Source organism: Vitis vinifera, chromosome 13 (assembly GCF_030704535.1).
Source record: "Vitis vinifera cultivar Pinot Noir 40024 chromosome 13, ASM3070453v1".
NCBI classification, from domain to species: domain Eukaryota; kingdom Viridiplantae; phylum Streptophyta; class Magnoliopsida; order Vitales; family Vitaceae; genus Vitis; species Vitis vinifera.
Window position 1 is genome coordinate 9,202,004 of NC_081817.1, and position 12,471 is coordinate 9,214,474.

General features: G+C 37.7%; 1 protein-coding gene across 1 annotated transcript; it reads right to left on the reverse strand.

Moving 5' to 3' along the window:
* Positions 1–3,615: 3,615 nt before the first annotated feature.
* LOC100264279 (pleiotropic drug resistance protein 2) lies at positions 3,616–11,105 on the reverse strand. The gene is made up of 20 exons (XM_010660426.3): positions 10,591–11,105; positions 10,341–10,461; positions 10,053–10,141; positions 9,776–9,860; positions 9,324–9,614; positions 9,149–9,239; positions 8,051–8,951; positions 7,801–7,961; positions 7,543–7,646; positions 7,265–7,430; positions 6,987–7,121; positions 6,316–6,467; positions 5,876–6,208; positions 5,487–5,777; positions 5,301–5,384; positions 5,077–5,210; positions 4,763–4,990; positions 4,505–4,676; positions 4,161–4,415; positions 3,616–4,084 (listed from the first exon to the last, which is right to left on the reverse strand). Exons 1-20 carry the CDS (start codon positions 10,968–10,970, stop codon positions 3,815–3,817), a joined length of 4,443 nt encoding a protein of 1,480 aa, XP_010658728.1. The 5' UTR covers positions 10,971–11,105; the 3' UTR covers positions 3,616–3,814.
* Between the last annotated feature and the right edge of the window lie 1,366 nt (positions 11,106–12,471).

The window sequence follows — 12,471 nt, forward strand, 5'->3', positions numbered from 1 at the left end:
GCTTCCCTACACGTTCTTGTACACACAACGTTCATTTTCATTTTGATCAAAATCAAAGGTTTTGACCAACTAATCAAAATGCTTGTACTATGAGAGAGATACTTGCTTTAATCCACAAATGGATTTATGCAACTTGCACACCAAACACTCTTGGCTTTTACTATGAAACCATATAGTTGCATCATTTAAATGGTCTCACTAAGATAGTCATTTAAGAATGCTTTCTTGAGATCTATTTATCTATCTCACAATTGAGATGTGTTGTATTAGATAAGAGTATTCTCATGGATTTGAGAATGGCTGCCAGTAAAAAAGTCTCTTTATAGTCGAAACCAAATTTCTGGCTATAATTCTAACCTTCTATGTTTCAACCTTTCCATCTACTCCTCTCTTCCTCTAGTAAACCCGCTTGCACCATATAGCTTTTATCCATTTAAGTGCTTCTACAAGCTTCTAGACTATGTTAGAATGCATGGATTCTAACTGCATCCATAGCTCCTAGCCAAAAAGATGCATCAACATTGCTTATTACTTCATCATAATCTATGGGATAGATCTCATGTTCTTAAGGAATTATCTCAAAAGACTCTTCCTAATACATTAATAGATCAAGTTATACAAAACCCCTACTATGACGAAACATTAGTATACTAAAAATGTTAGAAGTGGTAGGTACTAGATCCATAGTATTTTGTGCTATTGTGGGAGTGTAATCTAATACTCTTCAATCAATATTACTGCTAAACTTATTACTTATCATATAGTCTTCTTTCAGAAATCTAGCATTTGTACTTACAAATACTTTTTGATCAATTTGAGTGGAAAAGTAATAGTCTGTCTACCCAATTCTTCCTTGGAGGAGATTAGCAATAACACCATGGAATTGACCAAGGATTTGGTCCATTCAAATCTCTCTCTTCAACTCACTCAACCATGAAAGGCTCTAGGTTATCTTGGGAAACTTCTACCAGAAGATTTTTTTAATCAATTAAGAAATTTATAGTGGTGTTTGGGATTTGAAAACAGATGCATTATAGAGAGTGAAAATAGTGAGAACTGATTTTAGTTAACTTGGATCAACACACTTTAATGTCCTGTTGTTTGCCTTCTTTGAGGATCCTATCTATGAGATTGTTGAACAGGGACATGCTTCAGTCCCCCATGGTTAGGAAGATCTAAATATTTATCATGTTGGAAGAATTCGGCGCTAAACCTTTTCAAAAGGATGGCTCTATCTTTTTTGGGGTTCTAGAATCAAGGAGAAACAAAATATTATTGATTTATTTCACTTTTTGGTATATAGAGAGTGGACATACTTATCATTTTTATCAAAAACAATCTTTGAATAGGCTGCCTAGAGATTGTTGTGTTAATCTGTCAATTTATGTATTGTCGTCTTGCCTCTTAAGGTGTTGATGTCATTCAGCTACAAAGCTTTGACACCCCGCTTGGCCACAGAATTTCCCCTAATACCTGGGTCCTGTCGTGGAGTGTATATTTTATTCAAGTTTTTTCTCTTTCAAAGATGTTCAATAAATTATTCTTATTACCTATTAAAATAATCTAAATAATATTTCTCTTGTGAAAGCTCAAACATTCTTATTGTTCCTCCTCTTTCTCCTCTGTTCTATGTCAGTAGATTTGATGTTATGCATTCGTGCCTCAGTTTATCATGCATTTTATTAGCAACTGATTATGTATCTGAATTTTTTCAGCAACTCCAAGGATTTCATTGAATCAGAAAGAAGACCTCATTATCTGGCCACCACTTGTCATCATCCATAACATTTCTATTTTGAACAGTGAAGGCTGATGCCCTTATACTTTCATGGGGGTGAACCTCTTAGTATCAAATGCCCTGGTTGCTTCCTTCAAGTCTTCTCACCATTACAAATCTATAGTGCCCTTGCTATGATTTGATGACTATTTCATTCTTATTCCCTAGTCTCAATATTTTCCTTTCCTTCTTTTATATAAACCCAGGGCTATCCATCTCAATTCTTTCTCTGAAAATTGAGATCATATAGGCTAAGTTTTAGCATATTAGGTTGGGTTGGATTATTGGCAAAGTGATAACCTCTTTAGATTAAAAGGTTTGGGTTTGTTTAGAAACTATTCATGAAAATTGTCTTTTGTTCTATAATAGAAAATAGATTTTTAACTGAAAACAGTTTTTTAAAAATATGTTTTGAAAACAGATTGGTCTTTTTAAATGTTTTGAGGTGTTTTTTGTGGAGTATTTTGAGAAATAATTGAATATATGAAGAATGTTTTCGGAAGTTTTGTATTGTAAATAAGTGCATTATATCTGATAAAAAAAATATGAGTGCATTATAACTTCATAGAAAATAAGTCGATAAAATTATTTTTCATATTTGAGTTCTTAAGTAGAATTTTATTTTTAAAAATAATTGAGAAATGTTTTTAAGAATTTTTATTAAAAATTGATTTTTGAGAATTGGTTTTGAAAACACTGCCAAATGGGCTTTTTGTGTTTACATCTAGCCTAGCTCAGCTTAACTGAGCTGGTGCCCTAATGCTCACTCTGGATTTGGCTTAAATAAATCGGTGACGTGCACGGTTAATTGGTTTTGGAAGCTGGTGTTATGTTATTCTGATGTACTGCCTTCTCTTTTTGGGGTCTTAATGGCAGTTGAAGGTTTTGGCGGGGGAAAATTCAAGATGTGCCTCGATAGGCCTGCAGACCATAGTGTTATGGTGGTGAAGTTCTAGGGTACGTTTTCTGGACTGGAAGATGCAGGAAGGCTTCATGGGTATTATGCTGAGAAAAATCATGGAAGAGCAGATCTTGAGAAAATAAATTACGACAATGGCAAAAGCAGCAACAGTAGGGAAGCAGGAATGCAACAAGACAAACCAGAGGAGGTTGTTCTATATGGGTACATGGGAATTGCAGAGGACTTGGACAAACTTGATTTTGACACCAAGAGAAGTGTTTGATTCAAAGCAAGCAGGAGATCCAGGAGCTTGCAGATGCCCCTGCTAAACCTGATTAGAAGTAACTGTTCAGATCCGTAAATTAAAGATAGAATAATCTTCTCTCCAAACCTATGTCAGTTATGTAAACAGAGCGGTTATGTAACACTTCCTCGTCAGCTCTTTATGAATTCCCATAAAACTAAATTCAAAGTTTGCTAGTGGTGGACAGCTGCTGTTTGGGGGCACTTGGGTTTCCCTCTTTCTAATGCAATTTTCAGATTGTTTTAACATCTTTCTCGGAATCAATCTTACTTCTCGGAAATTGGATTATGATTGAATGCCTTTTTAAGTCAGAATTTCAATTACCGACCCTCAATAGATCAATTTCAAACTCAAGTCCCTGGGGCAGAGCAGGGTGCTGGGCTTGCCCGATCGGAGTGCACCGAGAGCCCTCTGATCCTTGTCCGCACAATTCATCGAGATTTACCCTATCTTGCTTCGATTCCTCACTCCCTCCCAAATCAACTACTCCCTTTCTTGGCACAACTCCGTTGGTCAAAACCATTAATATTCAACCTACCATTCATTGACCAACTCCTCCTTTCATTGGCACAACTCCAGTGATCAAACTATTAGTATTCAACCTACCATTCATTAAGGGTCTCGAGTAGAATATGGCCCATCCGAAGGTCTCCTTTCACAAAATCTTATTTTATGTTTTTTTCTAAAGGAAGGAATGGGATTTTAACTAGAAGATGGGTCCCCTATATCAGTACTGACATTACCCATTTGACAAAAAGAAAAGGGATATCATCTCTAGGTACCCAAGAATTTTACAAATTACAAAGAAACAATCATTTTCTGAGACTTTCCTTTACCTCCTTTGGAAGTTAATGAACTTAATGCCATAGGCAAAGACAAACAAGAAGAGGAGGACCCAACCAATATGAGCCAAGGCAACCGCTCTCAGGAAATCATATTCAAAGCCTAAAGCCTCCTTAAGATACTGCTTCACTGACATGTCATCTGCTCCAGGTACTTGAACCGGATCCTCCTTGTCACCCACCTGAGATGTCACCAGTCCATAGATGGTCCAAGCAACAGGGGAAGCCCAGTAGTACCACCTCCACCATATTGGTATTTGCTGTAGATGTACAGTTTGTTAGAATTCAGTATTTCTTCTACAAATACAAACTCAAATTCTTCGTAGGTATACGCACCGTCCTAGGGATGAGAAAACCAGAGAAGAGATTCCAAAAGCTTAGGAAGAAGGACATAAGAATGGCAGCAATTTGATGGTTGGGAGTGAGCGCTACAATCATCATTCCATACAATGTGAAGTAAATAAAGCACATGAGTAGGTAGTAGTAGAACCATAAGAACTTGTCCACTCGCCAGTAGAATCCTATCATAGAGTAGAGGAGAAGAGTGTAAACAAAAGTTTGGATTGTGATGTAAATTGCCTCTATGGCCACCTGCAGGGCATCCAAATACAAGATTAGTTTAAAATTAAGCTCTACTAGAAATGTGTGTCTGTTTCTCATCTGTTTTCTCAAAAGGCAACCTGGGCAAATGCATAAGGCAAAGCTGAATACATCCCAGCTGCCCTTTCGCGGTAGAAGACTGTTCTCTCAATTGCCACAATAGGCTGCACTGAAGCAGCGTTGGTGGCTCCAAGGAAGAAGACAGCTGCAAACATAGCTCCCAGCAGATTTATTAGGTCTTGTTCTTTGTCTCTGCATACAGTAGTTGGGGTGTTGGTTCACATTTTTCCTTAATTATTAATGGAGGAACACCAAAATAATAAATTTGCAATACTTACGTCTGCTCTCCTTCGTTCCAGAAAATTAATCCAAATAGAACACCAATAATTATGGTCAAGAAGAACCGGAGAGCATTATAGGGAGGATTCCTCCAATAAGACCAGTGCTGTTTCCAGAAGCAAGCCTTGCATTGAGTAATAAAGCTTTGAGAGTATTTGGTGGGGAAATAAAGGTCTTTGGATCCTGGTGATGGTGTGCTCAGCTCTTTGATGAATTCCTGATTCCTCCTGCAACAAAAGGGGGAGTGTAATAAGTCATTGGAAAAAGAATTGAGACAGAAAGATGATGTTCCAGGGAATCATAATCCACTTACTGATAGAGTTCAGATTTAGCATAAATTTCTGCAAAATCCACACCAAGTTGAGCCTCAACTGCAGCAGAGCTGATCTCCAGCATCCATGTAGCAGGATTTTGACCATCTCTGACTTTAGGAACGCCCGGGACAGCCTGCAGCAAGTTATGGATTTGATCATGACACACTCCTATAAGTATAACAATGGAGATGGAGCAAGTTCACAGAAGATGAATAATGCTCACTTCAAAGTACTCTACAAGCTTGTGAGAATTGCGACCAAGAGGTCCAGCATAAATGATTTGTCCTCCTCTCTTCATCAGCAGTAGCTGCAGGCAAAAATGATGTTGGGTTGAAGAAAGGAATGGTGACTCCATGATAATCATACCACTAACAAGTATTAGATACAAAACCATGAAACTAAGAAATACCTCATCAAAAGCTTCAAAGATGTCTATGCTTGGCTGGTGAATGGTGCAGACAACAGTCCGCCCTGTATCCACCGTGTTTCTAACTGTACGCATAACAACTGCAGCTGCTCTAGCATCAAGGCCTGTCGTTGGTTCATCCATGAAGATGATGGAGGGGTTAGCAACCAATTCTACAGCTACTGTCAGCCTCTTCCTCTGTTCTGTTGAAAGCCCATCTATTCCCGGAAGGCCAACCAAAGCATTCCTCAGGGGGTGAAGCTCAACCAAATCCATTACTTCCTCAACAAACACCTATAACACAGAAGGAACAAAAAAAAACACAACTGATGTATATAGCTTGTAAGAGGGTGAACTAAAAGAAAAATCATTCATTTGACAAAAGGACATGCCTGCCTTGTTTCCTTTTTGACATCCGGAGCAAGGCGCAGCCAGGCAGAGTAAACAAGAGATTCATAAACAGTTACATTTGGAGAATGTATATCAGTCTGCTCACAGTAACCACTAATACGAGCAAAAGTTGCTTGGTTTTTGGGGTAACCAGAAATGCTGATACTTCCTTCAATGTACCCACTAGTTTTCCTTCCTGCTAACACATCCATCAAAGTGGTCTTTCCAGCACCACTAACACCAACTAATGCCATTAGAATACCTGGCCTGAAAGCACCGCTAGCATCCCGCAGCAGTTGGAGATGATCCGCTTCATTTCCTTGGCTCTTCATTCCCTGTGATTGAATCCATAAAAAAGTTTCAAAGCTCTAGACCAAGATCATATCCTAACCTATATATTAGTCTCACTTGTGTGTCTAAGTACTCAAAACAAGTTACTTACAGCAGGCATATCAACATAGTAATTCACATGCTCAAATGCAAGCGATAAGGGCTGGAAGGGCAACACCATTCCCCTTTTAGTAAGTGCATGATTTGCATCTTTGACAACTGCTTTGGTGTTTTCTCTAGTGTTCCTTACTTCCATATCAATACCTGTTACCATAGACCTAACATCAGCTACCAGATAAAGAAAATCTGATGTTTATGTTATTTGCAATGTCTAGTATCACTAGCCTCTTCAAGAAGTGATCAAGAAGAATTTTGTGAGGGTCAGGTAAAAATCTGGTGTCTCCTAGAGAAGGAGAACCAATAGCAAGAAGCAAGTATTATGCAATATAATTTCCCAAGAGCAAGTTCAGAAATTGTAGCAACATAATAGTTGATGAAACATTGTTAATAGCAACATCTTCTCCTCTCTGCAAAGGGAAATTTGATTTTAGGCTATCATGCTACTGGTTTTCGGCATTGATAAACCCCTCAGTTTATTGAAAATGAACACCATAAGGTGGCAATCAGAGGGGAGTTGATTCAAAGGAAAAACTAGATATTGAATGATTGTTGAATGGAAACTGTATATGGACCTAATGCTTGGTTAATAAAATATATAGAAACGCTAGAAGACAAACAAACAACCAAAAACCAGAGGAGATCAAAGTAAGTAAAATCTTGAACCTTCAGACATTGGGGCAGTAGATGCTGAATTTCTTTCTGGGGTGGTCAGATCATGCTGTTTGTTAGAGTAAAACTGCTTCTCACTCTTTTCTTCATTTTCCTCATCAATAATGACAGATTTTGAGTCTCCCAGAGCTGCATTTGAGTTTCAGAAAATTGTCAAAACTAGAATCTTATTTAAATAATACCTAGTTCTGACTGATGGATGATAATTCCATGACCAAAACCTTTGGAGGAAGGAAAAAGGAAAATGAAGGTTAGTATAAGCAATAACTTACGGTCCAAATATGTCAGAGCTGCAATGAAACAGATATTGAAGAGCAGAGAAAACCCCAGGAGTGCACCAACAGAAATCCAATACCAATAGCCATCCACAAACATGCCTCTTGCCTTGAGAAGAGCTTTTCCAACTGTGGGTTCTGGAATTCTTGTATAGATGTTGGGCTGTGCCAAAAACCGAGTAGTGTATACAAAGACAGACCAAGTAATGAAGGCAGAAATGCCCAAGCTAAAACAAAGTGAGAACAACCATTCAAAACCTCCTAAGAAACCTTACCGTGCTCCATCTGTCATCAAGAAATTCATTGATGACAAGGGCATTTTGTCCATACATCATTGGAGAAGCATAATATCCCCATATCATCCATGGTTTAATATCATCTAAGGAAGAAGGAGAAAGAAATGGTTTATTACATTATCAATCATAAAATACAATCACATAAAGAGTGCCCCTCTCCCTTTCCATTTGAAATAAGCCATCAGTGTTACAAAAACGATCAGCTCACTGCATAGCAAAAAGACACAAAATACTGACCTTTCGATACAACGAATCCACCCAGAACAGAAACCAATAGCAATGTAAAGGTGGCAAGAGTGTTGGCCACAATCAGTGTTCTTCCAAGTGCTGCAATGAAGCGGAAAAGAGATAGGGCCATCTGATGCACGACAAAGAATGCCAGCAATTGACGGAAAAACCTGAGCATTATTCCAAGTCTTGGGTTGTCATAGTTCCATTTGTGAAAGCTAAAACACAAGTAAGGAAGAATGAAGGTCCATTCACATACCTACTAGCAGCAGGGGCATACCCAATAGTGTAATACGTGAGAATGATCCATATCCCTGACTCCATCAGTGACAAGGGGATCCTAAGGACCCAAATTGGTAGTGCAAAAGCCCATGCCGGGTAAAACAAGAAATCCCTCTGCTTAAAAAACACTGGGAGCCTGAAAATAGTCAATGCAAGTTCTGCCAGTCCGTTAAACATTACATTTATGAGACTATAAAACAGAGCCCCATAGAATTTTACTCCATCTTGCAGTTGGCCATGCTTCATTTCTGTTCTGAAGAACACTGTCATGGCAATTACTGACATGATTGTAATCTGGGTTGTCTTGAATATGTATATAAAAGAGTTGCGCTTCATTAATAGCCACTCCCTGGCAAAGCATGCCTTGAAGAGTTCCCAGTTGGAGATTCCATACTTTTCTGTCACCAATGCTGCAGGATGGGTTCTGCTCCTATCGTAAGGGATTCCAAAGTCGTCTGAAAGCTTCTGGCCAATGTGGAAAGAGTTGAAATGTTGCACAAACTCGGGCACCGAGATATATCTGTAAGGTTCATTCTTTCTGAACCAGTATTGTTCTTGGTCCTTTCTGGAAGTCACCTCTTGCAAGAAGTCTGCAACTCCTTTTCTTTCCGGGCATTTGAAGCCTATGCTTTCAAAGAATTCAAGGATGTTTTCACGGGGACCTTGGTACACAATTTGGCCCTCACATAGTAAGATAATGCCATCAAAAAGATCATAAGTTTCAGGTGCAGGTTGGAGAAGAGAGATTATCATGGTTACTTCCATGATATGAACCATCTGCCTCATAAACTTGACAACCTGAAAAGTGGTGGAACTGTCCAGACCAGTTGATATTTCATCCATGAAAAGAGCCTTTGCTGGTCCAACCAACATTTCTCCTGCATTCAGTTTCATCAGTCATATTAGGCTGTTGTCAAATATTAAAAATCTTAAGAACAAGGACTCCTCAGAAAGCAGACAATTCATAATTGATCAGTAGCTCAATTCAAATTGAAGGCAAATGCTTTACCACTAAGTTGAAAGAAACAATTGATATAGGACATAATCAATGGAAATGGGGCACAGGGGCACATACCAATAGTAACACGCTTCTTTTCTCCACCAGAAATGCCCCTTCTCATATCATCTCCCACCACAATGTCAGCGCAGATATCTAATCCCAGTATCTGTTACACAGACAATGTCAAAGAAAGTAAAGCTTGGGAATGTAACTAATAGGCCAGGCACCAAATGGAAATGGAGGTGCAAACCTTGAGCACATAATCTGTAACCAAACTAGTTTCTTGGCCTGCCATTGCTGTTGCTTTCATGAATGCATCTATCTCAGGATCTGGCTTAATTCCAGCTTCTTTTTCTCGTCTTGACAATTCTGCTAGTAGTTCATATCTGGTTCCAACTCCCAAACATCGTCCTGAGAAGTCCAACGTTTCCCTAACTGTCATCTCACCATGGTGCAGATCATGCTGGCTAATGTAAGCACATGTTCTCTGAGGAACAAACTCTGATAATTCATGACCACAGTATGTGATTTTTCCTTCCATCTGTCCATAAACACCGCACACAACAGAGCAATGAGTTCAGGAATCAGGGACTATCACCATCACTAAATAATTCATATTGGGAAGGAAATAACAATGACACAGTAAAGGATCGAATTGGATAAAAATATTTGTCAGAGTGTAAGTTGGGGGGGCCAACATACCCTTAGATCTTTGTCCATCTTCCCAGCAAGCGCCTGCAGCAGGGTAGTTTTCCCTGAGGCTGGAGGTCCCAGAAGCAGAGTCATTCTGCAAAACACAAAAGCTAATCAAGAAACCAGCAAAGAAAGGAAGTGTACTTAATGGGAAAATTTTTTGTTATCCTATTAAATTTTCCCAGAATATGTATCAATCAAATTATATAAAGACATCATTCAGGAGATATGTGTTAAGGGCAACATGATTGATTGAAAGGTACTTCCAAAAATGGAATACATTTACCTTGATGGTTTCACGATCCCACTCACATCTTTTAGTATCTTGACTACCCTTTTCTTAGATGGGGAAAGCCTAATCAGCCCAAGTATTCCCTGTTCATGACAACAAATAAACACAATCATAATTCATTCATCTCTACAAATTCCAACAGTCTACTGAATTGAAGCAAACTTCTCCCAAAAACATTATCAGGAGATTGAAGTCATTCATCACAATTTGCTGAAAGGGAAAATCAAGAATCACCATCGAAAACAGAAGAAGAAAAACAAAGGGACAAACAGAACAAACTACCTCTATGAAGTTCATGGTAAAATTGAGCAGAGTTGGAAGTGCCCTGGTTCCAACATATGCGTCTCCTTCTATTGATAAATGCTCAAACCAGACTTCGATTTTTGGAATCTCAACCCCAACCCTGTTGAGCAAACAGATGTTACGTTCTATAAAACTTTTCTGGTAACAAATTCAACTGGGGCAAAGCCAAAAGCAAAAAAACACATGACCAACAGAGTGAACTTCATGGGAAGAAAGAGAGAAGAGTGACCTATCAGTCCTTTCCCTGAGCCTGAGAAGGAACTTCTCATTATCTTCTTCAACAACCTTAAGTATACTCTCTATGAGATGCTTCCTCTCCTGCATACCAAGATTGGTGAAGTCAACTTCTTCATGGACAACCTTCCCATCATCCAAAACTTGCTTAAGCATCCCCTTCCTCAACCGCTCAAAGGTTGGAAGCCTTTCAATGGCCGCCCACTTCAACTCTTCCTCATCATCCTCTCTCCTACTCTGAAAAACATCACCTTGTGCTGACACCACCTCACGAATACTCGCAGAAGCCCAGCTTCGCCTACTTCCAGACCCTAAACTTTTACTCCTGCTGCTCGTGGACCTTGCTAGATCATCCCCAGCCAATGCTGCAGCCATTGTCACCCACCAAAACTCCTCAGAATAAAGACTCCAAGCCCCCCTTTATAATAAGTCTGGAAAGCTGAAATTCAACCGATGAGATCAACATGCTAGAGAAGGTGGGGATGAAATGGTGAGTAGATGAGATTGATGAGCATGGAGTGATGTAGGAGGTGATGGAGACTGAGAGCGGTAAAGAAGTGGACATTACTGAGTGGGAAAGAAGAGTCTTTATGGCGTACATGAAAAATATTATGTTTGACCACCTTGTGAGTTCAGGAGACTTGCGAGTTGACTAATGAGAGTATCATGCATATGGTTGCAAATCTTCTTCGGCTTAATTATGGCTGGCAGATATTTTAGAGAGGGATCAGTGCTTTTTGGTGTAGGCTTAGCAACAACAATAAAAATAAATAAATAATGTGAATATGATTTATATTTTTACTTGGAAGTAGGAATATAATGTGGATCGATAACAATTTAACCATTAAGTTGAGAGTGTTTTAATGATTTATTATATTATTAATGATTTGAAATATAAGTTTTAAGTAAAGAAACCTTTACTTTCACTATCTTATATTTAGTTATTTAAAAAAAAAAAAAAGCTAAAGTATTAATTTGGCATTTATAAAAATCTTAATAAAATAAGATATAAATAAATAAGATCAAGTTATAAGACAACGAGACTTAAAGACACACAACTCTTCCATTTAAAAAATATTAAATTTATAACAGATATTATTGATTTAAAAAAAAAAACAATTTTAAATGTTTTTGTTATAAAATGATTAAAATTATTGAAAATATTTAATGAATTATTTTCTATTTTTTAAATTCTTTTGAAAATTTCTTTTAAATATTCTTGATAATTTGTTTTTATATAAAATCTAAAACTTTTTTCAAGTGTTCTTAATACCATAATACATTTTTATAATTAATATTTAAAATTATTTAATTTTTTAATAATAATGTAAAATACAATCATTTACCTTACTATTTATAAATGATAACTATAATATAACATCTTTCTTTCGATTGCCCCTAACAAAAGTCTCTTTGGCTCTACCATTGGTTCACAAGTCTAGCTATTTCTATCCAACTTATATGTATTTTAATTTGATTATTTATGTCGGGTTTGATATATTTCTATCATTACCCAACCACCCAAATTTTAGTATATGCTTAGAATAAATTAAATTAGAAAGTTGGTATGTGGGCCAGAATTTTGGTGGAGGCAATTATGACCGGTAATGTGGCATAAAGGCGTCAACTTGACTGATAAATCACATTAAACCCTGATGGCCATGCTTTCCTAACTCTCTTGCTCCTCTGATTGATATTGAGTTAAGTAAATGCTTTATTTTAATAATATCCCCCTTTTGGTCTTGTAATGTTTTTGACTTTCATTCATTCCATCCCACCCAAACCTATCCTCTAATGAATAATCATTTCTTTTTTGACTTTCATTCATCCCAACCCAATCCAAAATATGTGGACATGACAGATGTAGACAGAATTA